General features: G+C 43.4%; 2 protein-coding genes across 3 annotated transcripts; both read left to right on the forward strand.

Moving 5' to 3' along the window:
• The first annotated feature begins 230 nt into the window (after nucleotides 1–230).
• vamp4 (vesicle-associated membrane protein 4) lies at nucleotides 231–11,024 on the forward strand. Of its 2 annotated transcripts, none has more exons than XM_008277441.1 (8): nucleotides 231–421; nucleotides 1,954–2,055; nucleotides 4,423–4,469; nucleotides 5,076–5,126; nucleotides 6,094–6,194; nucleotides 7,953–8,032; nucleotides 8,641–8,692; nucleotides 9,662–11,024. In XM_008277441.1, exons 2-8 carry the CDS (start codon nucleotides 1,990–1,992, stop codon nucleotides 9,685–9,687), a joined length of 423 nt encoding a protein of 140 aa, XP_008275663.1. In that variant the 5' UTR covers nucleotides 231–421; nucleotides 1,954–1,989; the 3' UTR covers nucleotides 9,688–11,024. The 2 variants fall into 2 exon arrangements, with proteins under 2 accessions (XP_008275663.1, XP_008275662.1); XM_008277440.1 differs by lacking the exon at nucleotides 231–421 and adding an exon at nucleotides 1,202–1,320.
• Nucleotides 11,025–13,481: 2,457 nt separating this feature from the next.
• On the forward strand, nucleotides 13,482–21,516 carry myoc (myocilin). Its single transcript, XM_008277442.1, has 5 exons — nucleotides 13,482–14,158; nucleotides 17,831–17,896; nucleotides 17,971–18,063; nucleotides 20,076–20,287; nucleotides 20,375–21,516. The coding sequence occupies exons 1-5, from the start codon at nucleotides 13,663–13,665 to the stop codon at nucleotides 20,954–20,956; spliced, it is 1,449 nt and encodes a 482-aa protein (XP_008275664.1). The 5' UTR covers nucleotides 13,482–13,662; the 3' UTR covers nucleotides 20,957–21,516.
• The last annotated feature ends 1,658 nt before the right edge of the window (nucleotides 21,517–23,174 follow it).

Below are 23,174 nucleotides of genomic sequence, written 5' to 3' on the forward strand. Positions count from 1 at the left end.
GATATAAAATATTAAAAGCAAGCAATAAACCGTAATAACAATAATGTATAGATATAATTCATTATTATTATTATTATTATTATTATTATTATTATTATTATTATTATTATTATTATTATTATATAAACAATAAAAATGAAGAGAGCAAAATATTAGCCCACGCTGTCAAACATCTGCATCTGCAGCGGTCTCTCTCCTCCTCCAGCTGTTTGTGTTGTTTCCTGGTCAGCTGATTCGGTCGGAGGAAAGACAAGAGCACCGCTGCTGACATCTACAATGGTCATCGTGTCTCCTCTTCCGGACAGCCTTTTGAATGAATCTGTAAAACCACTTTAATTTCAGAAAACTCTGGATTCATTTCCCAGTCCCTCTGTGTAGGAGTTCACCTGCACTGAGCATCGCATCTTGTGGGAAACAGCAGGTAGCTAGTCACGTTAGCATCCTTAGCTTAGTTTAGCTTAGCCTAGCTGGGAGCGAAGCGGCCTGTCTGAAATTGATAAATTATAAAGTAACTAAGCTATGGTAGCGTTTACATTGAATTTTCTTTAGCCCTGTTATCGTGGTGTTGTAATTTAATTACTTATATCCGGCAGACAGCGATGTTCGGATAGCTTATAGTTAGCTTAGCAAACAGCTTCACCGGCTAAAGTTGGCTGTGATACAACGTTAATTAGCATTCCTGATAGCTGAGCTTATAATATGTTTCATTCTAAGTAGTGGCTCCTTTAAGGTGTCCCTCTTCGGACCTTAAAGCCATTACATTACTCATAAAAAAAAGTATTCAGCTAAAAATAGCTTTTCTTGACTCCATGAACGCAGCATCTGGTTTTCCTCTCTTAACAGAGATTGATTGTGGTTCTGTGTTGCATTCTCCTTTTACTGTTTGGTCAAAGTTGAAGTCCACGAATTGATTGCAGTCATTAATAATCTACACTCTTCTTTTGTGGTTGTCATTACGTAATTTCTTCTTTTGTCCAAATCTGACATCACCACTGCCTTTCTCTCTCTGCAATAAATCACTGCTTCAATTTAAATTCAATACTGCTTTTTGTGTGGATTGCACCTTTAAAATTCATCTCTTACAATGGACTCGTTTTCTCAAGCTTTTCTTCTGTGACCCTAACTTGCTAGTCTTGGCTTTTTCTTCTCCTTGTCTTTCTGTGTCTCTTCACTGCTTCAGATCTGTCCCTTGCTTCTCCTCTCCTCTGTTTGCTGGAAAGTTGCTTCTCTCTCCTGGCCCGCTAAAAGGCCGTTTTCCAACCGCAGTGCCAGAAAAGGACGCTGAGAAAGCCACAGTGTCAGACCTAACTGGATTCAATGGTATAAGCTGTGATGTTGGTGTGTGTGTGTGTGTATGTGTGTGTAAAAGACTTGTGCTTCCCCCTGATGATTACAACGCTGCTGAGGATCACATGTTGCTTAGTTCAGGGTCACAGAGACGCTTTATTGAGGCATCGCCGTGTTTTGTCTTGCTCTGAGGAGCATGTGACACCCGAAACTATAAGTGGAAGAACAGCATGCTATCCATGTTCATGTTGTAGAGTTTTTGCCCAGTGGCACTAAGAGTAGTGATGACATTTCCTTTCATATCTAGTGATACTCTATGCCTTCAACACCAGAAGTATTAGGAATTAAGACAGCTTAGTAACATATCACTGCATGTCTTGTTTTTTTGTTCGCCAGCAAGGCTTCCAGTAGTTTTTGAAGACAGCTGACATTACGTTGCTTTCCTTAATATGTTCCAGAGGTTAAAGAAATTGACTGATAGCAAAGTCTGCCTCTTCAACAAGAGTTGTTGGGGCTGTAGGTCTTCTTAGATTGGGTTAGAGTTCGTAATATGCTGTGCATAAGGTTTAGATTCTATAGCTGAGTACCACATAGAACAAATATAAAAAAAAACAGGACGATAGTGTCTCAGATCCTAACTGATCTCCTCCTCCTCCTGTCCTACAGAGGGAGCCAGACCGGGAGGAGCAGACTGACGACAACATGCCCCCCAAGTTTAAACGACACCTCAACGACGACGAGGTCACGGGATCCATTCGCAGCGAGAGGGTGAGATGGAGACGTAGAATTAATGTTTGGCTGTGTGGCCCCTTTAAAAAAAAAAAAAAAAACAGGACGGAGATAGCAAATCGCTTATCTGAGGAGGGGACAAACAAGTCTGTTGATTTATTTCACATAGTAGCCTTAGATTTGTGTCACATTAAACATGTTTTAACATTTTAATCAGGTAATTTATTCTAATTATAATCAGATGCTGATATAAAAAACAGATTTTTCAATGAGACATTTTGTTCATTAGTTTCACAACATCGGAAAACAGAACAAATTCAAGGTTTGAAGGAGGTGAGGTATTCGTTGGTATTAACTCCAGGAGCTTCTTTGGCCAAATATCTGGTCCTCATCAAAGTGATCAGCCTGTCCCACCCACCTCCACCTCCCCCGTCCTCCCTCTGACTTCATTCAGTCCTCTGTTTCCTCTCTCTGATCCCGCTTGCTGTTGTGGTGAGGTGGGATCAAAGCTGAGCTTACGGGGGGACTTGCATAACAAAATGCTCCCTTCCACCTTCCATGCCTTCCTCTCGGTGCTTTACCTCGTGTCCTCTGATAATTGCTAACAGTTCTCTTCACGTGTCCGGTCCGAGTGGAAAGAAAGGAAGAGGCTGCACAGAAGGAGCCTCAACTTATAAAGTACTTTATGATCATATGGCCTCCATTCACGCAGCTTTTTGGCAGATGTCATTGTATTTACGAGAAAATAAAACGTCTATATCGGCACCACATTGCCTGGCAGCTGTCAGCATCACAGTGCATCCACCGGTTTTCCGTGTCTCTGCTCTTTGTAGTGGCAGGTGTGATGGTTGTCGGAAGGTGATTATCATGACGGAAAATTGGAGATTTAACCTAAACTACGGAAAATGGGATGTGATTAATCCTACACGAGCAGGCATAAACTTCTGATTATGTTACTTACATAATCTCTGCTAAAGACCTTTCTATTTTAGTAGCAGTGAATGTGGTCGTCTTGCCTCCAATCCTATGAGAAACAGACTCTTGCTGCCTCCTGTGAGAATTTAGTGCAGCTGTCCACAGTGATTCTCTGTCAATAGCATTTTACACAGCCCCGATTAAAACCCGGTGGTTCAGACATGGTTGTGATCACGGCAGCGTTTAATGTTTGTGGAATAATTTACCTTTAGATACCAGAAATGTTGCTTTGTTCTTTTATCCGCACATGCTCGGGTTTTCTTTGAAATCTCAGCATGCTGATTATTGTGGTCAGATTTAGAAGAGGAAGAGTGTCGATTGAGCTTTTGCAAGCAGAACATCAGACGTGACTCTTGTACTGTTGTCCAGTCATCATAGGGCCTTAAGTGCACTGGACTCATGTTGTATTTGTCTATATTTACTTTCTGGAGACAGCCAGAAAAGGCTTTTATTGATCTGTACAGCCGCTATAGGCATCTGGAGGAGGCAGTGCAGCTTCTTTTATGTCTTTGCATCAGCAGCGCTCGTCTTGAAGGCCTCGAATGTACCGAACACTGTGCTCAAAACTACAGAGATGCCGGTAACGGACCTGCGTCAAATCTGGAAACATTTTGTTTGCTAATTTACTGAACTGTGGCAATTTAAATTTTTTAGTCTTTCTCCAAAGAACCTACGGCATGCTGTGTGTGGCAATGAAATGCCATCAGCATCAATAAACACGGTTGTTATCAGGCAGCCAATAGTCTGAACTCCTGGGCTGAGGCGTAGTTTCCACACTCACAGACTTTGAGGTGCATTCCAGTTAAGTGCATGAGGACTTAGGACTCTAATGCAGACTTTTCAATGTTAGTATGCGTCCCTTCTGTGATTCCACGCAGTCCACAGCAAAATTGGTGCCTTGTCCTCCTCAAACTGTACGCAAACCGAACCTTGGTTTGACTGTGAGAAACCGTCACTTTATCTGTAAGTAACAGCATCTAGCTGCTTGCTATTGTGGTTGTTTATTCCAAGTTTGTAGGGTTTGTTTTTTCAGCCACATGTCACCAAAGCATTTATATATCTCCACAGCTTTCCTGACTTGTAATGGTTTGCTAAAATGCGTAAACACTGTGCAGTGAGTGATCAGCTGGACAGCCAGTCAAACTGTGAATGACACACGAGTCCAGATTCACATTTTTTTTTTAATGGCAGCGTGTTGTTTCCGAGCAACGTGTGCACTCACAATAGTTTGTCTCATTCTTCCTTTTCATACCATTTAAAGGCCTCGCCAACTCACACAATCGAGCACTACAGCTGTGACGTCTGTTAAGTCAGTGAGGGTTTAGTGTTCAGGCCTGAGGGAGGAGATTGTCATTGTGCTTTAGTCATTCAATATGCATTCAATATGCAGAGCTAATCTTCCCTGACCTGTGATCTTTTTCTCTTTTACAGAGGAACCTGCTGGAGGAGGATTCTGATGAGGAGGAGGACTTCTTTCTGTGAGTTTTTGTAATGATATGTGGTATTCAGGCACTGAGCCTATTAGAAAAATAATAATTAAAAATATTTAAAGTACATTTATTGAGGAGGAGAGCTTCAATGATTAGTCAAATAATCAGCTAACTAGTTTCAGATTTCATGCGTTTCTTTTTCATCCATTACAACATTCTAGAATCTTGATGATGATGTTGCCTAGCAACAGGGATGACTTAGGCTCCACCCACAGGCAGCCTAAAGCCAATTTAAAGACTCCAAAAATAGCCACTGTTTGTCAGATTTGCTTCAGACTTGACACTGCACTTTCTTAACTCCCAAGCAATACACTTGCCATGTATGAAGCAAATCAGATGCATGGTTGTCGAGATATAGGAAGAACAGACACACACACAATCACACAAATTACTTATTAGTGAGATTTTACAAACAAAATGACTTGTCAGCTATTTGAGAAAGTCGTTGGTAACTGTAAAGTAATTGTTAGCTGTAGCCCTGGAAGAGAGCAGTGATACAAATATGGATTTTTACAGCAGAATGTACAAAAACATCTTTAAAATTCATGCATTAAACTGGAAACATTGACTTCTGTTTCTGTTTCTGTTTTCCAGGAGAGGGCCGACAGGACCAAGATTTGGACCTCAGAATGACAAAATCAAACAGTAAGTACAAACACATTCCTTGTGACAACTCCAAGCCAGAGGTCAGTGTAGTATTTCCAGCACAAGTTTTGATATTGGTCTTATGTAACTGTGGCTGGTCATGTTTACCAGAAGTTGCTGGTTGTTAGCACATTGTGTAAGAGAAGGTTATTGTGTAACCTTCTGAGGACGGTCAGTCCCTCTACAGTCAGTTTCCATATTAACCTCCAGTCAGAGGCAGCAGCAGAACAGAGGAGGTCATTGTTGAGACAGCCTGGCACCCAGACTTGTTTCTCTCATGCTGTCTTCATACCTAACAGTTTGTCATTTTTGTGAGCACATGAAACTAGATGCCGTCATTACAGATTCCAGGGATGCCGTGTGCACAAAGTTCACGCTCTTTGCGTCTGTCTGAACCTGAATACCTAAGGTCAGGTCCTCACAGTGTTGTTTACATGTGTTTGTGGCAGCTCGTGCCTCTTTACATTGACAGCTCAGTGTGTTTTTCATGAATACCACCTTCACCGTGCAATCAAGCTGCAGGCTGAGACTGATAGTTTCCGGCAGCGTCTTGTCTGAGGCAATTGATTTGATGGCACTAGAGTACAGACAGTTGTTAGAAAGAGAAATACCTTTGTTGTATATCACTTTGTCTCCTTTATGAATTCTTTTACCTTCTCTTATTTCTTTGCCAAAGTCCTGATTCTTGTAGGCCTCTGTATGGCTCTAAAATAAAAACATAATCTGGAGTAGTCTCGCCACGCTCAGGCAGGAGTCGCATGAATAAAGCGAGGATTTGAGCATAATTCAGCAGATACTGAACAGGTGTGTACAGGTCACACCGAGGCTGAAAAGAGCTTGACAGGCTTTTTATTTCTTGCCAGCTGGACAGGCTTAGATGTAGAGAAGCTTTGTGCTGTCTCAAAACTAAGATCAATACTTCAGGTACAATCATGAGTCTGTGTCTCACATCGACTTGCGTCCTCAGGGTGCAGTCGCAGGTCGACGAGGTGATCGACGTGATGCAGGAGAACATCTCCAAGGTGATAGAGAGGGGCGAGCGACTCGACGACCTGCAGGACAAGTCAGGTCAGGACAGCATGTGTTTGTGTCTTCACATGTGCGGAGCATGTGTGGTTTGTTGATTTTACAAAGACAAATTAAATTACCTCTATGGGGAGTATTTTATCAGTCCTGTTTATTTTACCATTTAGTTTCCACTGGTAGCTTTAGGACCCTGTATTAGGTCGTACTTGGGGAATTCACTTGTGTCGATGGAAAATTTTATGCAATACGCATCAAATTTAAACAGAAAACCTTTTTTTAATGAGGATGAATCATCCGATAAACAACTTTGAACCACTTGGCAATGAAACGGTAGATATGCCCTCGACTATAAAGGTATTGCAGATATGTGGTTAGCTCTCAAACCTGAATATTTATGTTTTTAGGACAAAAGTATTCGACAAGTGAGAATTTCCAAATGCAGGCACGCAGCTTATTTCCAAGAAAAATAGTTGGAGGCTGTAATTTCTGCCAAAGTAGGTGTTACTGTGTACTGAATAGAAGTGTTACTTTTACAGTTTGGCAAGTGTGTTCAACTAATGAAACAATGTGATGTGTGTAATATGTTTCACTTAGAAGAATCAACAAAACATTAACTTTGCTCGAGGGGTAGTCCATTTTTTAAACTTGTTATTGGTTCAACAGCATCCAGAGTGTGCAGTAGCATATGTTTACATGTAAATACACTTCATACACTTGGTGTTAGAGGTATGTCAGGTTTTGTGTTTTACCAGGTGCGTGTCTGAAAGCTCTCGACAGGTCTCACGCTCTCACTCAAAATGCTTAAGCTCTTACGCAACCTCACACACGCGAAGGTTTCAGCGAGATGCTCTCTCAGCTCTTCTCCTCCTTCACCGATGAAGACATGAAGCTGAACTGCTTGTTTTTGTTGCCAGTCTATTAAGCATCATTTGTACAGATGTTACACACCCGCTTCTCTCCGTCATGTTGGCCACCCAACCACGACAATGACGCACATCTGGAACACTTTTTTTTGTTTTGCTTGAATATGACTCTTTGTGCATGCCGGAGCACTGCTGTGTTTGTAGACATATGTGTGGCCGATTGCGTGTCTCTACTGTGCATTTTACGTGAGCAATATACTGTCCTGTGATCGACACTAGCAGTTTGCTCTCTGACCCGTGTGCAGGCAACCTGTTGTTAAATTCCTCAAGATTAACAAGCATCTTCTTAGAGGCCTCGTCTGAGGGCTTCTCTTTGTAGTAGCGACAGGTTGTAAACAGGCACATGCAGATGGAAACAGCAGACACAAAGACTCTGAGGAGGGACAGCGGCTTGGACAAGTACACCACGGCACGCTAGGGAGCTGTAACCTTCCTGTTAACATGCATAAACATCAAGTTAACAACAGTATCTAAGAAACAGAGAGGCAGACAGCAGTGTGGGCGAGCCGTTTGGAGAGAGCCATCACGACAAGGACAGAAGGGAGGAAGCTGGAGGAAATGAGCTTTTGCTCCGTTGTGTTTTAGTTTGGAAACTTGTTCAGCATGTCGTTCCAATGGAGTTGACTTTCTAAAGAAGCTGTTTTAAACGAGTGATCTCAGCTAAGTGTTACATAAGTCTGACAAATTATAACTGCACATGCACAACACGCAGCCAGGCAGTTTGGGACAAGTTATCCAACAGCGAAGTGAAGACAATAACCAGCCTATTGTTTACTTTGTGATTAACACTTTTTTTTTTTTTTTCCTCTGTTCTCCATTTTGTTTTCCTCCTCACGTGTCCTCCCCTCCTCTGCACTGCGGTCATGTGCTGTTGCAGAGAGCCTATCAGACAACGCATCTGCCTTCAGTAGCCGAGCCAAACAGCTGCACAGGAGGATGTGGTGGAGAGACATGAAGGTGGGGTGTTTTATGGGAGTGTGTCTGAGTATTCAGGTCTGACACACCATCATCTTATCTCTTATGTCTGTTGCATTGTGTAGGTTTGTCTGAGTAATGTCAATATTGTATTAAATACAAATTCACCTGAGTAATTTCAATATTATGGTTAAAACCCTACAGAATTTTATAAAATACAGATTTCCATGTATCTGTGTGTTTTTTTTTAACATTTTTAAAAATATATTTACATTAAGACCCTACAATATTATGTAAAATATAGAGACTTACCTGAGTAGTTTCATTATTATGGTTAAGACCCTACAATTGTACATAAAGTTCAAATTTACCCGACCATATAAATATTAAGGATAAGACCCTACAGCTTTATTCATTATGTAAAATTACAGAGTAATGTAAATATTAAGGTTAAAACCCTACAATGTTCAAAAAAATAAATAAATAAAAAATCCACACACATATCTTAGAAATCTAAATATTAAGGTTTGGACCCTACAATTTTATATAAAATACAGATTTACCCGTGCAATTTAAGAATTTATGTTAAGATTAAGAGAGATGTTCAGCATCATGAGAATTGTGTTTAACTTATGTCATTTCCTCCACAGATGAAGATGATTATTGCGTTGGTAGTCGTTGCTCTCCTGCTGATTATCATCAGTAAGTATTTGGCCAAATATGAAGGGTGATCAAAAAGTTCTGAGACCATGCCCATGAAAATCAAATACCGTATTTAAATTTGGCCACCGTCCTCGTCAAAAGTAGTCTTTTCGTGCAGTAAAACAGCACTCCCAGTGCTCCTGCAACTTTTGGAACTCTCCCTGGAAGTCCTGTTATGTAAACACATCAAGCACCATCTGTGATGGCCGCTGAATCTCCTAAACAGTGATGCTTCAGCTTGAATTTCATTTCGGGAAAAGTAGCTGAGAGTAGAATCGGGTAAGTAGGACAGGTAGGGAGCCACTTTTTTGTTGTTGTGGCCAAAAAACCTGTGCATAATCACAGCACAGTGTAATGGAGCACCCACATATGGCACGGTGCCTCAGTTCAGGTCTTTTGTGCCAAATGTTCTTCCTCAGACATCTCAAAACGTTACAGTAGAACCTAAACCTGGAGAAGTGAATTTCGGTGCACAATAAGGTGGATGTTGAATAAATCAACTAGCATGCTTCTGGTGCACGCCTGGCCTTATGCTCTGTTTTTTTAAGACTGTGGGCTCTTCTTTTGTGAAAAATTACAGTTTCTTCTCTTTGTGGTAGCCGCAGAACCATGTTTTGTCACCAGTGATGGTCTTCGTCGTCAAGGTTTTCTGGGTATGCTGAGCGACACCAAATGCGACGCTTGCCCTCTGCACCAGTTTAAGCTGCGTGCAGAAATCAGAAATGCATTCCTACCAGTGGTCATAAAAGCATGTGTAACACAGATCCCGCTGCTGAACACACGATGCCACGTGGCGTCCTGACTCGTGACAGTTGCTGCTCGCACATGTTGGAGGCGTCACCATGATGTGCTCCGTGCACCACAAACACGCCCAGAACTTTTTGATCACCTCATATACATAAACACAGTTTGGATTTACGCAATTTGTATTCTGTGCTTACTTTTCTTTGTTTTCTCTCTCTGTTCTAGTTCCAGTGATCCTTCGGTATCGCTAGTGACTGATGAGGAGGAGAGGGGAGGGGAGCCTTCCTCTCCCTCTTCTTCCTCTTTCTCCCCCTTGCACATAGTCCTCCACTCCAGCTAGGGGGCGCCAGCCAGCTTCCCACACCCTCTTCAGCGTCAGATTGTGTACCCTCGAGGATCTGGCCTCCACTTGGCCCTTAATGCAGATCTTATAATTGTATTTTCACATAAGTCTGCTGTAAGATCAGCACTAAGGCTCGGTCTGATCCCTGGCTCGAAACTAAACTCCAGAAAGGGGACACCGGGGGAAAGAACTGGGGAGATATTTTATTGCAGTTTAGGAGAAAAATGCTGACTCTCAGCCCTCTAGTCAATGTGAAGGAGCGCTCCATTCCATGATACATATCACATGTAGGCACTGGCTTTGCCTTGACAACAAGGTCCTGCATGTTCTGTCATATAGATTCATACTGTAAAGGCGGGGACTCCATGCCCCCAGCTGCCTCTCTTATTTAGCTCGTCTGAATCTGCTGCAGCAGATGAACCTCTGATGTCTACCCATGATTCCCCGTGTGCTCTGAGAACGATTAAAGGGTACACTTTGTGAATGAAAGCACATTTTTCCTGTCCAACACAAGGCGAGGGAACATCTGAGGTTCATCTGTCTGAAAACGTTTTTTTTTTTCTTTTTCTAAGTAATCATCAAAGAGGCTTTGATTTCACTTTTCAGGTATGTTTCCTCATCAGCACAGATGACCGGAAAAGGGACTAGAAAGGAAGCTCCATGTGTTCATACGACCACCTGCTTTCTCACGTAAATCTCTTATCGCTTCTTATACTGTACAGAGGGACCGTGTCAAACCAAATCACCCAGGTTATGAATGTTTCCTCACCTCTCTGCACTCCGAACCTCCTCGGTTGTGCTGAGCTCTGGGCCGCTTTGGTCACGGCTGTCCTACTTTCCCTGCTAGCGACATCACACCGGCTCTCACCCCGCAGATGGTTCCGTTCAAATACTGCTTCTGTCTTTCTCCCACTGTTTTCATTTCTGCCGATTGCTCGGTGCGACGCTTCGTATGAATGCTGGTGTTCCCCACAGGAGGGACAGTTTTACCTCCTCGTTCTGTTGCATTTTAAGGAGGAGGCAGTTTATGTGACGCAAGTTTAAAAAAAAAAAAAGTTGAGCATAGGTGTAACTGTGTCTGGATTAACTTTACATTTGTCATCTTATTATTTTTATTGTAATTTATTTTAGCTGTAAATATTGATTCTGTAATGATGATGTACAATACTCCGGCATTGCATTGGAAGACTGTGATTCTTTTTTTTCTTTTTTTTTTTGCTCTGAAATAAAGTGATTTTAAGGGGCTCTTGTCTGGGATGTTGTGGTTTGAAGCATTAGTCAGGCAAGGGAGGGAAAAACTAATCGCCATGCCATCCCTCCACTTTTGACCACTCTGCTTGCACTCTCAGAGCCAGCAAAAGGCCTGTGCTTTCTTTTATCTCCTCTCATTACCCTCTGTTTTATTGGTTTGTGACTTTACTGGCGGTGTGGATTCCCAAGATGGCACTAAAGTTCGGAGGGACTGGAGCCCGTGAAGCGTTATTGTTCTGACAGACTCGCCGCTCTCGTGCTCCCCGGATAGGAGATGAAAACACAACCTGACAGCTCGGCCCTTTGCTCAGCCAGAGCTACCAAAGCCTTTCATAAGGGGGCAGAGATTCAATTGGCCCATAGGGAGTGTTTGCTTTATTGCACCAAGGCAGCTGGACCCTCTGGCTCACACATGGCGGGAGGTGACGGCTTTATCTCAGATCTGAAGATGAAGAGGAAACGCTTATTTCACCTCATGCACTTGTGCAAACGTTGATGCAGTGTCATTGGATGGTCACTGCTTAGCTGCAGAGGTTGTAAAGTCCTGCTGGGAGTAGCGGCTACAAAAAAAAAAGAAAAAAGTTTGCAGCTCTGTTCAGGTGTTGCTGGCAAACACAAGACCTAACTGCAAACTCTGAGCTTTCTTTGTCCTTCTTTACGAAAGTAGAAAAGATCTTTGTTACACTACCCTGCATAAGTATATGAGACATTTTTATCCTTTCTGCATGCAGAGACACTCCTACACTGGCAGCCTGGGATGTTTTGGTCTTCTGTTAGGGGCTCATAGTGGATGACTTAAGATTCCGGGCATAGCGACGGTTATATGACTCACATAAAAGTGAATTAAACTCACAAGAGACAAGAGTGGACGATGTGCCAACCGGCATTCGTCAGACGCACACACACACACCCTCTGTCCAGTCCAGTCCAGTGCAGACCGATCAGCTGGAGATGGATGTGTCAGAGTCTGGCGAATAAATATCCACCAAAACAATCCATCACTCCTCCTACTCTCCCATCAGCTCCTTTCTCTGCTCTGTCTTTTTATGCTCCCCAATGTCAGTTTACACCGTTTCTTCTTCTCTGCAGGTATTTTATTAATTGAAACATCTTAACACATTGTTGCGCTCAGACTGTGAACTCTGCACCTCACTGTTTTCAGGTTCTAACGTACCTTTTTCATCCATTCTTCCATCTGTCCGGCCAGTCAAAGCATCTCCTCATTAACCAAGACAAGCGGCTCAAGTATCACCATTTTCCTGTAAACAAGTAATGCCAGAAGCAGGAGATGATGGCATAAGTGTGTTTTCAAGGGTCCTGCCACACTTAATCTTGTTGCTCTTGCAGCTCTCCACACTTTTGCATGTACCCTTTGCCCTGGAGTGGATGCTTTGAAGATCAGGGTGTCTGGGCAGGTCAGCAGAGATGGATGGAACACGCACAGAAGTAAGGAGATATGAGGGAAAGAAGTGTAGGGAGAAGAGCCAGCAAAGATCCCAGGAACCAAAAACAAAGAGGCAGGATATGAGGGTAAGCTGAGAGCTGCTGAGTTTAGGACTGGTGGGATTGGACGCTGTGTTTGTCTGCGCACCTGCCTGGCTCCGTGCGAGTGTCTCACTTCCAAATCCTGCATCCTGCCTCTCTGAAGAGGTCCTCCATATCGCATGACTGCAGAAAAGAGCCCTTGCAAGCTTTGGTTGTCAGTGATACTGTGTTAAATTCAAAGAGACCAGAGAGGAGGGACAGGAGGCAGACAAATCCACCCAGGCAGCAGGGAGGGAGCTGGGGAAGCTTACTCATGTGTTAAATATAAATGAATATAAAAGCATCAATCTGCAGTGAACGTGTGAAGTCTGCAGCATGAATACAGACACTCATACACCGATCACAACAAACCAGGCTGAGGGAAGACGGGGTCAGCGTCAGGTATCCAGTCATCGAATGACTTGTAACCTCGACCCTTCGTAATGGCGGCTCTTATTGGCTGCTTGCGTCACATTGTGGCCCCCTACCAATATGAAAGAGGACACCGGCTCCTCAGGAGGAAACTGTATCCAACAAGGACCTTTTTTTTTTCTGCCATGCAAAACCCAAACCTCAGGCGAATCCCCTCAGACACATGGGACTGCATCAGGGATATAATGAAAGGCTTTTATAGATAAGATGTTTAAATACACAAGTAGTAAAAATAACAAAAACAGGACAGACAAAATTCAAACTTGTGTGAAAATGTGACGTTTTCGTCTCCAAAATAACCAGCATCATTTTCATGTCTTTTTTTTTCTGCTTGCCTCACCCCTCCCTGCTTCTGATCTCCACCCCTTCCTCCCTTTCACCTCTCCTCTCTCCCCCTTTTTACTTCCCTCCTTCTGTCCCGTCCAGATTGTATAAATATCTGTGAGCCGTTGGGCAGAGCTCAGTGTTGCAGACCTGTTCACAGAGGAGAGAACAAGAGGAGGGAGGAGAGGAACAACTGAGCAGCCAAAGAAAAGACACCTGAGAGAAGATAGAAAACTGAGAAAGTCATCACCTGAAATTGGGAATTAGAAAAGGTTTAAAGGATAATTGTGTAAAAAGAGGAGAAACAGGACAGAAGGAAGAAAAGGTTTAAGAGTGAAGAAGCGTTTCAAGCATGTTCCTCCTTCTCTCACTCTGCATGTTTGGTGTTCTGCTGCGAGGTGAAGCGCAGAACCGAGCCTCTCTGTGGAAAGACAACGACAGAAGAGGACGATGCCAGTACACCTTCACTGTGCCCAGCCCCGCAGAGGCCAGCTGCCCACAGGTCTCGGGTCCGGAGGTGGAGGGTCTGAAGGCGAGGCTCACCATGCTGGAGGTGCTGGTGTCCCGGCTGAGCGGAGGGGAGGCTCAGCTCCCAGGGGGTCCCCAGGGGGCCGGAGCTACAGCTCAGGCTGAGCTTCAGGAGGCACTGAACCAGGCGGAGGGAGAGAGGAACCTGCTGCGGGGGGAGAAGGAGCGTCTGGAGAGGGAGCTGGAGGAGCTTCAGCGCAGGATGGAGGAGATGAGGAGGGAGACAGAGAGGCTGAGGAACAGACCCTGTCCTCCCCAGAACCCGGTGGTCCCACCCAGCCAACCTCTGCTGGACCGGAGCCCAAAGAGACCCACTGGTGGTAAGAGATACCCCACACACTCTGTTACAGAAATATGTGAAGTTGAATGACCTTTCTAAATAGAAAATTACAATTTCTTGTGAATATTACGATGAAATATTTATCTTTTAGGTGAATGCACACAATGATTTTTATTTCATAGAAACCTTTCTGCAAAGTTTAATGACATTTTGAATAGAAATTATTGTTTTCTTGTGAATATTTTACTGTTAGGGATAAATATTTAGCTTTTAGGTGATTGTTCACATAGACTTTTATTGAATAGAAACCTTTCTGCAAAGCTTAATTACATTTCAAATAGAAAACAATGTTTTCCTGTGAATATTTTCCAGATTACTATTAAATGTTTGCCTTTTACATTAATGCACACAATGATTTTTATTTAAAATAAAACTTTCTGCAAAGCTTTTAAATGGAAAATAGTTTTTTGTGAATATTCTACTGTTTCTGTTAAATGTTTAGATGAATATTCACATAGATGTTTTATTACATATAAACCTTTCTGCAGAACTTAATGACACAAAAATAGAAAATAATGTTTTCTTGTGAATATTCTACTGTTAAGATTAAATGTTTGACTTTTAGATGAATACATGCAATGTTTTTTTTTTTTAAAAAAGCAAATAAACATAAGCCTTTTTGCAAAGCCCATTACATTTTCTTGTTAATATTCTACCTTTTTTGGGTCAAATTAGGCTTTTAGATGAATGTGCATGTAGATTTTTTTTTACTTTATACAAGCTTTTTCCCGTCTATAATTAAGATGCACATCTTGGTGACCTATCTGCTTGTGAACAGGTTGCCCTTCAGTCGAAATATATGTTTAGTGACTCCCACTGAAGGACAACGGGTTAATTGGAGCAGAGAAGTGATGACACATAAACGTCATCTATGTATGGAATACCAGGCACATGTAGAGTCACACAAAATTCCAGTCCACCGGAGGGGATCCCATGCATGTGTGTTTATATGTCTGTTTGAGGTGACAGGTTCTTTCTGACACCAGATCTGCCTGCACCAATCATCCTGAAGTAAAAAAAGGCTGAATAACGTGTGATGGGCTTTTAATAATGCACACCTGTTTGTATGTGTGGTTAATGTTTTGGTTGCTCATTTTGTCTCTCAGCTCAGGTTTCGGTGCTCCCCACTTCCTGCCCTACATTCAGGGCCGATGGTTGCAGGCCAGAGGGGATCAGCTTAGTATTTATGGGCAGATCCTGCTTTCTTTATGACTGGTGTTTCCCTCAGCATGGCGAGAAGTGTGCGAATAGCCCGGTTGGGGAAATTAGGGGGGGAGGGCTGAAATGTGATGCATGCTCTGGAAGCGGCAGTTCCGTGCCCAGGTCTCAACTAGCGGCTTTTGATGACGCCTGGTGGGTCAGGGCTGGTGGGGATGGAGGTCTGGGGCCAAGAACACTATACGAGCAGGGGTTAGAGGCCTCCGCAGAGCTTAGGAGTTATCCTGGAGCCAGTAAGGTTAAGCGCTGGTATTCTGTGTGTGTGCAGTGGCCAAACAGCCGTCTAATTGGCCTCCCCGCTCGCCTTCTCCTGTTGGTCACCATCCCCCTTTCTCCTCTCAGTTAAACTGTCGCTCTGTTTACCTTCTTGGCTCTGAGCGTCGATCGCTTTAAAAGCTGAAATCGCCTGCCGCAGTAAATCCTTCCTTACGGACGTCCTAACTCCCAGTGCATCAGGAGGGACTTACATACTGTATCTCCTGCATGCTCCAGGTTATCTGCTGAGCTCCTCATGTTTGCACCTGCAGACTGAAATACACAGAGGAGGCCCCTCAGGGCGGCAGGCAGATGCCGGATAGATCACAGGCAGAGGAAGACGTGTAGGTCCAGAGGAGGGAAGAGATGAAAGTCAAACCATTTCGGCAAGATTTGCATTGAAGAGTAAGGAAACTCTGACAGGAAGATCTGTAATATTTACAACCCAAGCAGCGGTTACGACCCGTAGTAATACTCAAAATATATGACCTGATGTTCTGTTATTTTATGGCTTTAAAAATAGACATTCACATAAAATTTATACGGGAAGTGACAACACAAATCAGCAGTGTGCATGCTTAAGGTGGCAGCATTCTTCTTAGAGCATGACCTACCTGTGCTCCAGGCAAAACTGAAACGAATGTGAAAGGTGCAGCTTGGTACAGAACTTTGTGTTGCATTTAAGCTTGAGATTTTGTTCAAATGAAGGTGGGCCTGCAGCACAGAGGCCAGATTTGCTTAAAGTTTCTATTTAGTTTACACAGCGTAGCGTGTAGGTGAACCAAAACGCAGCTTCCATGCCTTTTTATATGATTTCTTTCAATTTCCTGAACGTGCAGCCAGCAGGAAATGCAGTCATAAATACTTTTTTTAAAAAACGTCTCAGTCAACGTGCTTTTCATGCAACAGGTTAGGCGACTACACAACCAGATTGTGGCTGATTCTGACCCCCTTTTTTATGCTGTTTTTTATACACTGCACCCTGAATTATGACTAAGCAGGAAAAATAAACAGCCAGAGGCAAACTGTTTATGACTGGACTAAACCGTAGCAAAGATTTCTGCCCAACTCTGTTGGCTGGAGTCGATCAGGCTGCCGTCTCCTCTCACACACAACCCCCTCTGGGAAATTAGTGAGGTTTATGGTATTCTGCTCCGTGACATCCCAAACAAAGAGGCCGGATATGAGGGCACATATGGCAGAGACCCCCCCCCTCATTTGCACCAGGGGGAAACTACAATAGGAGAATGTGGCTGTTTACCTGTGATGATGATAAATGACCAGTGGGAGCATAGCTGCAGTTAACCCCCCCTGCCCTGTAGCACTTGAACCACCGTGGACCCCTTTTGTCCCACAAGCTGTTAACTTTCGCAAATATTTTTTCTGTTTAGAAACACGCTCACCAGCGACATTCCTGTTGTCTGTCATCTGCCCCATTACCCGCCTCCTGCTCCTCTCCATCAACGCACAGAATCAACATCAGCTTCCAGATGCTCGCGTTTAATGTTCCCTGCATCATTAGGCCTCATTAGGCGCCTGAAATCAGCGGACGAACACACGTGTGGCGTGCACAACAGGAACGTGCTCACGCTTACAGTTAGCTGTGGACGCAGGCACACAATCACACTCTGTGTATCAGCTTTCGTGAAAACCCTTTGAAACTGCTTATTTTTTCTTTTCAAAAGCCCCTGTGTTTGTATCGCCAAGCCTCTGAGGGGTATACAGTTTACAGATATTGTTTTGACGTACTTTTCAGAGCAATGGTTTCAAGAAGGAGGCAAATGGAAAATATAAGGAAAGAAACAAAAGGAATGAATCAACGGGAGGGAGGAGAAGATATGTGACAGTGATACGACAGAAGAAGAGCCAAATCCGAACGGCTGGTTTGAAGTTCTGAGGACGTGAGGTTGACAGTGCAGGGGTGGGACGGGGTGCCGAGTGTGTGTACGTGTGTGTTTGTGTGTGTGTGTGTGTGTGTGTTATGGTCAGTCAATCTACCGACTGTCTGACTCCAGAGCAGCTGGGAATCCATTTAGGGGGTGTTTGTTTCCTGCTGCCACATTCCCTGCTGTCAGTAGTGCCATAGACACGTTTGGGTACGCAAACTCTCTCCAAACTGTTCCAAGGAAAGCGTGCAACAGAAATCACTAAGCCGCCATGTGTGTATTTGTGTGTTTAGGCTCCAGTCCGATGTCTCACCTGATGACCAGGCCCAACAGGCAGGGAGACAGCAGCAGCCTGAGAGGTGAGACGAGGTTTCTGCAGAATATTTGCTCTCTGTAACTCCTTCAGCTCACTCCAGCTCTCTTTTCGCTGCAGATTCAGCCTGGCAGTATGGAACTCCGGGCTTTCAGGAGCTGAAGGCAGAAGTGACGGAGGTGCCGGCTCCAGACGGCAATGACGACGGCACAGGTCTTTAAATTGGAATATGTGGCTTATTTTGCCCATTGTCGCCCCTACGCTATACTCATGTTTCTCACAGATCTGATTGTATAGGCTTACTACCCCTACAGATGTTCATTTGTTCCAATTTGTCTGTACTGTAACATTGACGAAGTTGACTAAAGCTCTTAATTTGCTCATTTGCACAAATAAAGGCACCCTGTGGAGTTTGTAACCACCAATAGCACCATAAAGCAAAGCCTTTTTTGTCCGAAGCATGCATGATATACACCTGATTGGGAGCTGTTGCCCATAATGTGCAAAAAAAAAAAGAAGAAATGCCCACAAAGGTATAGAGGAAGCAGAAGACTGGATGCCCCCTTACAGTCATGTAGGAATTACAGTATGAGAAAAACTTGGTCTTGGAAAATACATGAAACACAGTGAATTTTGGTTTAAAAAAAAAAAAAAAAAAATCTACCAAAACCAAAAAAGCCCAAAACAACGAACACAAACAGGTGTTTTGTTTGTATATAAGAAAACTCCACAGAGCACCTTTAATATCAAATGTTTTAGTATGAATGTTTCATTAGACGGCCCAAAGGTTGCCTGAATCTGCAAGAAAAATACGTTCAAACTGCAAAGCTGCACAGTCAAAACATCTAATTTATGAAGCTTAAACGCACTTGTTCGGACCTTTAAAAGGAGACATCGGACTCACTCCCCTCTTCTTCCTTCCCCCTCCTCCCATCTGACCTGGCAAACATGACACTCACCCCCCTGCTGACAGCCTCAAAGCAAATACTACTATTAATACTGGGGCATTTGGGGCGAGAATACCACAGTCATGCCAATCCGTAGGAATGAGGGCCATCCTGACATTCATGTTTACATTTGTCGAATGTAAAAAGGGAAAGCACCTTTAAGGAGGATGCCACACATACTGTTTAACCTTCCCCCTGGGTGGTGTTTCCCAAAATCACATCATCATGGATCATCCTGTTGAATTGTTTTCAGCAGGTTTGATCGTTTGATAGATCATGAAAATACACGTGCGGTAAACACGTGCAGCCATTTAATCTCCGACGAGGCCGAGCCTCCGAGAAGCTACAAGGTAATGGGTGTATTTATAAGACATATTCCTATCTAACCCTAAATCCGGTGCCACATCCTGGGCCTGAGAGCAGAGGGTGTATTTTAGGAAGTGGTAAATATATGGCCGGCCTTATCGCTTTCCCAGTAAGAGAAGTGGAGAGTTCCTGCCCAGGATGAGTTGTAGCACAGCTGCTGCTGCTCTCATGGTGGTGACTCAGGCAAAGTTGAGGCTGACGGAGATGTCAGGCAGCATCTCCAGACCTGCTGTCTGCCTCTGTGATGAGAACTGACGACCTAATCACAGCCTCGATCAATTCTCAAGTTACCTTCGTCATCCATCAGCCATGTTGATCCCCTTTACTGTGTTCTGCTTACTGTGTGACTTCTCTCCTGAAGTCACCTTAAGGAACAAACATACTCAAAAGGCAGATTGGATTTGAAGACAGCTGCTTTTAAAGACTGCTGCTGCTTATTCCTGAGCAGTTTCCCAACACAAGCCCTAACACAGACTCTCCATACAGTCAGCGCATTATCTTGTAGGGTCTAGTATTGAAAGCTTGTTCATGCTTAGTCAAATATTGGATTTTTGAATGTGATCTCAGGGTTGCCAGCTTTTAACTGCTTGGTAATTTAGATCAAGCTGCTTGGTATTTTTTTAGATCATAGAGCTGACTCTCCTGAGCTTTATCAAAAAGCAAAGTTTTAGGCCTAATCTTTAAAGTAGAGAAGGTATCTGCCTCTTGAAGCCAAACTCGAAGCTGGTTTCACAGCAGAGGAGCTTGATAGTTGGTGTATTTGAGTGGAAAAAAAATCACGAAAATTCAGATACATGCATCTAAAATTTCCTCGAACACACAGTCCTCTAGTGTTCTTATCAGATAGCGTCTTTCTTAGAGCATGTTCCTGGTATGCTTCCCTCTGATGTTTCCCTTCCTACTTGCTTGCAGGTTGTGGGGTGTTGGTTTCAGTCCTTGAGCCAATCACTCACAGGAAGGCTGACAACATCGCTGGTAAATATGGTATTTGGATGCAGGACCCTGAGGCTGTTTCTCCTTATGGACCCAACATGGTGTGGCGTATCGATGCCATTGGCACTGAGGTCAGGCAGCTGTTTGGGTATGAGGACATGGAGCAGCTCGCTAAAGGCTTTCCATCCAAGGTTGGTGTCACGTGGGTTTCGATATGGATATTTTGTTTGGTCATTATAAGTTATTCCAAGTTATTGTCACATGGTCTTCTATTACAGGTGCTGCTGCTGCCAGAGCTAGTTGAGAGCACTGGTGCCGCTTTGTTCCGAGGCTCCCTGTATTATCAGAGACGTCGCAGCCGCACCCTCATCCGCTATGACCTGGCCTCGGAGACCATCGCAGCCCGTCGTGATCTTCCCCACGCCGGCTTCCATGGCCAGTTCCCCTACTCCTGGGGAGGCTACACAGACATCGACCTGGCCGTAGACCAGAAGGGGCTGTGGGCCGTCTACTCCACCAGCAAGGCCAAAGGAGCTATCGTGATCTCACAACTCGACCCGCACAGTCTGGAGGTGAAGAAGAGCTGGGAGACCAACATCAGGAAGAACTCTGTGGCCAACTCCTTCATGATCTGTGGCAGGCTGTACACCGTGGCCAGCTACGCCGCTCCTGAAACCATCATCAACCACATGTATGACACCGAAACCAGCCAGGGGAAGGCCATGGCCATACCCTTCAGGAACAAGTACGGCTACAACAGCATGATTGACTATAACGTGGCTCAGAGGAAGCTGTTTGCCTGGGACAACTTCCACATAGTGTCCTATGACCTCAGGCTGGGTCGCCAGCAGGCCAACTGAGGCCAACATGAGTGACTGTTGAAAAGTGACCTTTGCTCACCTGTTCCTGCTTCAAAGACTCACAGCTTTAGAGCTTTACATGAGTGGCCACAGCAGTTTTAAAGCCAACACCATCAGCGCGTACATGTAGAAGAGCCCAACTACCAAACTGAAGACATTTGAGGAACAGTGTCCCCAACAGGTCTGCTTTTCTTTCTTTCTCAGTGGGAGGGCTTTTTGCTGTGGCGTGATCCACAAACGTGTTTTTAGAGGAATTATTTTTGTACCGCCTTTAATCCAGATGTATGATTTTGTTGTTTTCTTGTTAAGCTATATATATATTTGAAGTCTGAAAAACATGAAGCATAGTTCAATTTTACTAGCTAAGTGGGATAATCAATGCATACAACTGACAACTCCTGTGGTACGACATGCCTCAAAATGTTTCACCAGTCAACACCTTCTATCGAATAAACTGCTCTCTCACTTAGCATGTATTGAATATTGCATGTTCTTGTACACTGTAGTCAACATAATGTTCAAAACCGTCATAAAATAAACTTAAAAATCCTAAACTACAACCGTCTGTCTGGTTATTTGCAACACATTTTTTAAAGAATTGTGACTTTTTGCATACATAACAAATAATATATACAGATGTGATGAATTAAAAGAAAACTTGAAGACCTGGCTTCTTTATTGAGGGGATCTGGTGGCTCTGTTACGCATATTGCAGCCATCATTTGGCTTTTTTTAAAAGGGAGGGTCACTGCAAATCAGTACAAAGTGTTTCTGATTGGTAATCTTTATCCTATCAATGAAATGAATGAAAAGGTTTGATGAGTTTGTAAATTATATGTGGTGGCCTTCACAGTCCTAAACTCTCAACCCTTTTTAAGACCTACGGGAGATTTTGGACTGATGTGGTAGATGGTGATCTTTACCATCATCATCAAAACACCAAATGAGGGAATACGAATGGCGCTCATCCCTCCAGTAGGACTACAGAAAAAATTAGAACTACTGAGCAACAAAGCTATTTTGGCGGCCACCTTACAAAAGCACCTGGCTTTTTGGGCCAAAGAGAACAAAGTAGCACCAGATGATTAATTTTTCAGTACAAGCTAATAACTAATAAAGGAATTCTCCCAATCTTTAGGTAATGAACAATCGATTATCTAGAAATACAAGGCTAAAATGAGGGCTGTTTGGTTACCTGTGCAGTTTGCTTTGTGAAAGATGATGTTTTGGACTTCATGATTATATTTTAAAGACCTGGGTTGCTGCAGACTTTGCACACGGTGCATGTGCTCTACCATCTGAGCTACCACCTGCAAATGTGATGTTTTGGAGTGGGATCATTCACGTCATAAATCTGTTCTAGGCCATTCAAAACTGTTTAACAGAAAGGTTAGGAAAAATCTCTGGCTATTAAGTTTTTATTAAAGTCAAACCAAAAATCAAGTCATTAATAAAGAGCAAAACTGTCCAATAAGTCATCATTAAAAGTAAGTAGTCTTTAATACCTTATAATGGTAATATATATGAGTAATTGGGGCAGCCGTAGCTCAGCTGGTAGTCTGAGCTGTCCGCTAATTGCAAGGTTGGCAGGTCAATTATTGAATTTCCCTTCTGGGATAAATAAAGTATTTTTCATTTAATTTAATTTAATTTCAATCCCAGGACCGTCCACATGCCAAAGTGCATCTGGGCAAGATAAGTGAAGCCCAGGTTGCTTGAAATGGCAGACAAGCATGTTTAGTATGAATCAGTGAATGAAAAATACACTGTAGTGCACTTAGGAAGAAGAATCACTGACGTGCAGGCCGATCATCATCATTAATTATTCTTATTTTTAGGAAGGTAATTGTGCACCAGATGTCTCACAGCCTTTTCCCATTAGATCATTGGTCACACCGTCCAACTAAAAAGGGGTTTTCATGAGGAATTAGAGGTTTACAGCAGGAGTCACAACCTGGCAACCCAAACATTGTTCCTATTGTCTAATAATAAATAACTTTCCATTAATGACACTTTTCATTACCCCTCATCCTTAACAGTATGCAAAAGGTGTCTTATTGTAAAGTGGCACTCGTGTTTCTGCTGAAAGAAAAATACATTTTCCTTATCTTTGCTCGTTTAGCCACAGTACTGCAGTGACACCTCCTGGTCAGATGCTGAATTTGGCTTCCAGGTGGAGCAGTGACTAAGTAAGAACCAGACACCACTGGAAAACATC

This window comes from Stegastes partitus, unplaced genomic scaffold, assembly GCF_000690725.1.
Source record: "Stegastes partitus isolate 25-593 unplaced genomic scaffold, Stegastes_partitus-1.0.2 Scaffold98, whole genome shotgun sequence".
Classification (NCBI taxonomy): domain Eukaryota; kingdom Metazoa; phylum Chordata; class Actinopteri; family Pomacentridae; genus Stegastes; species Stegastes partitus.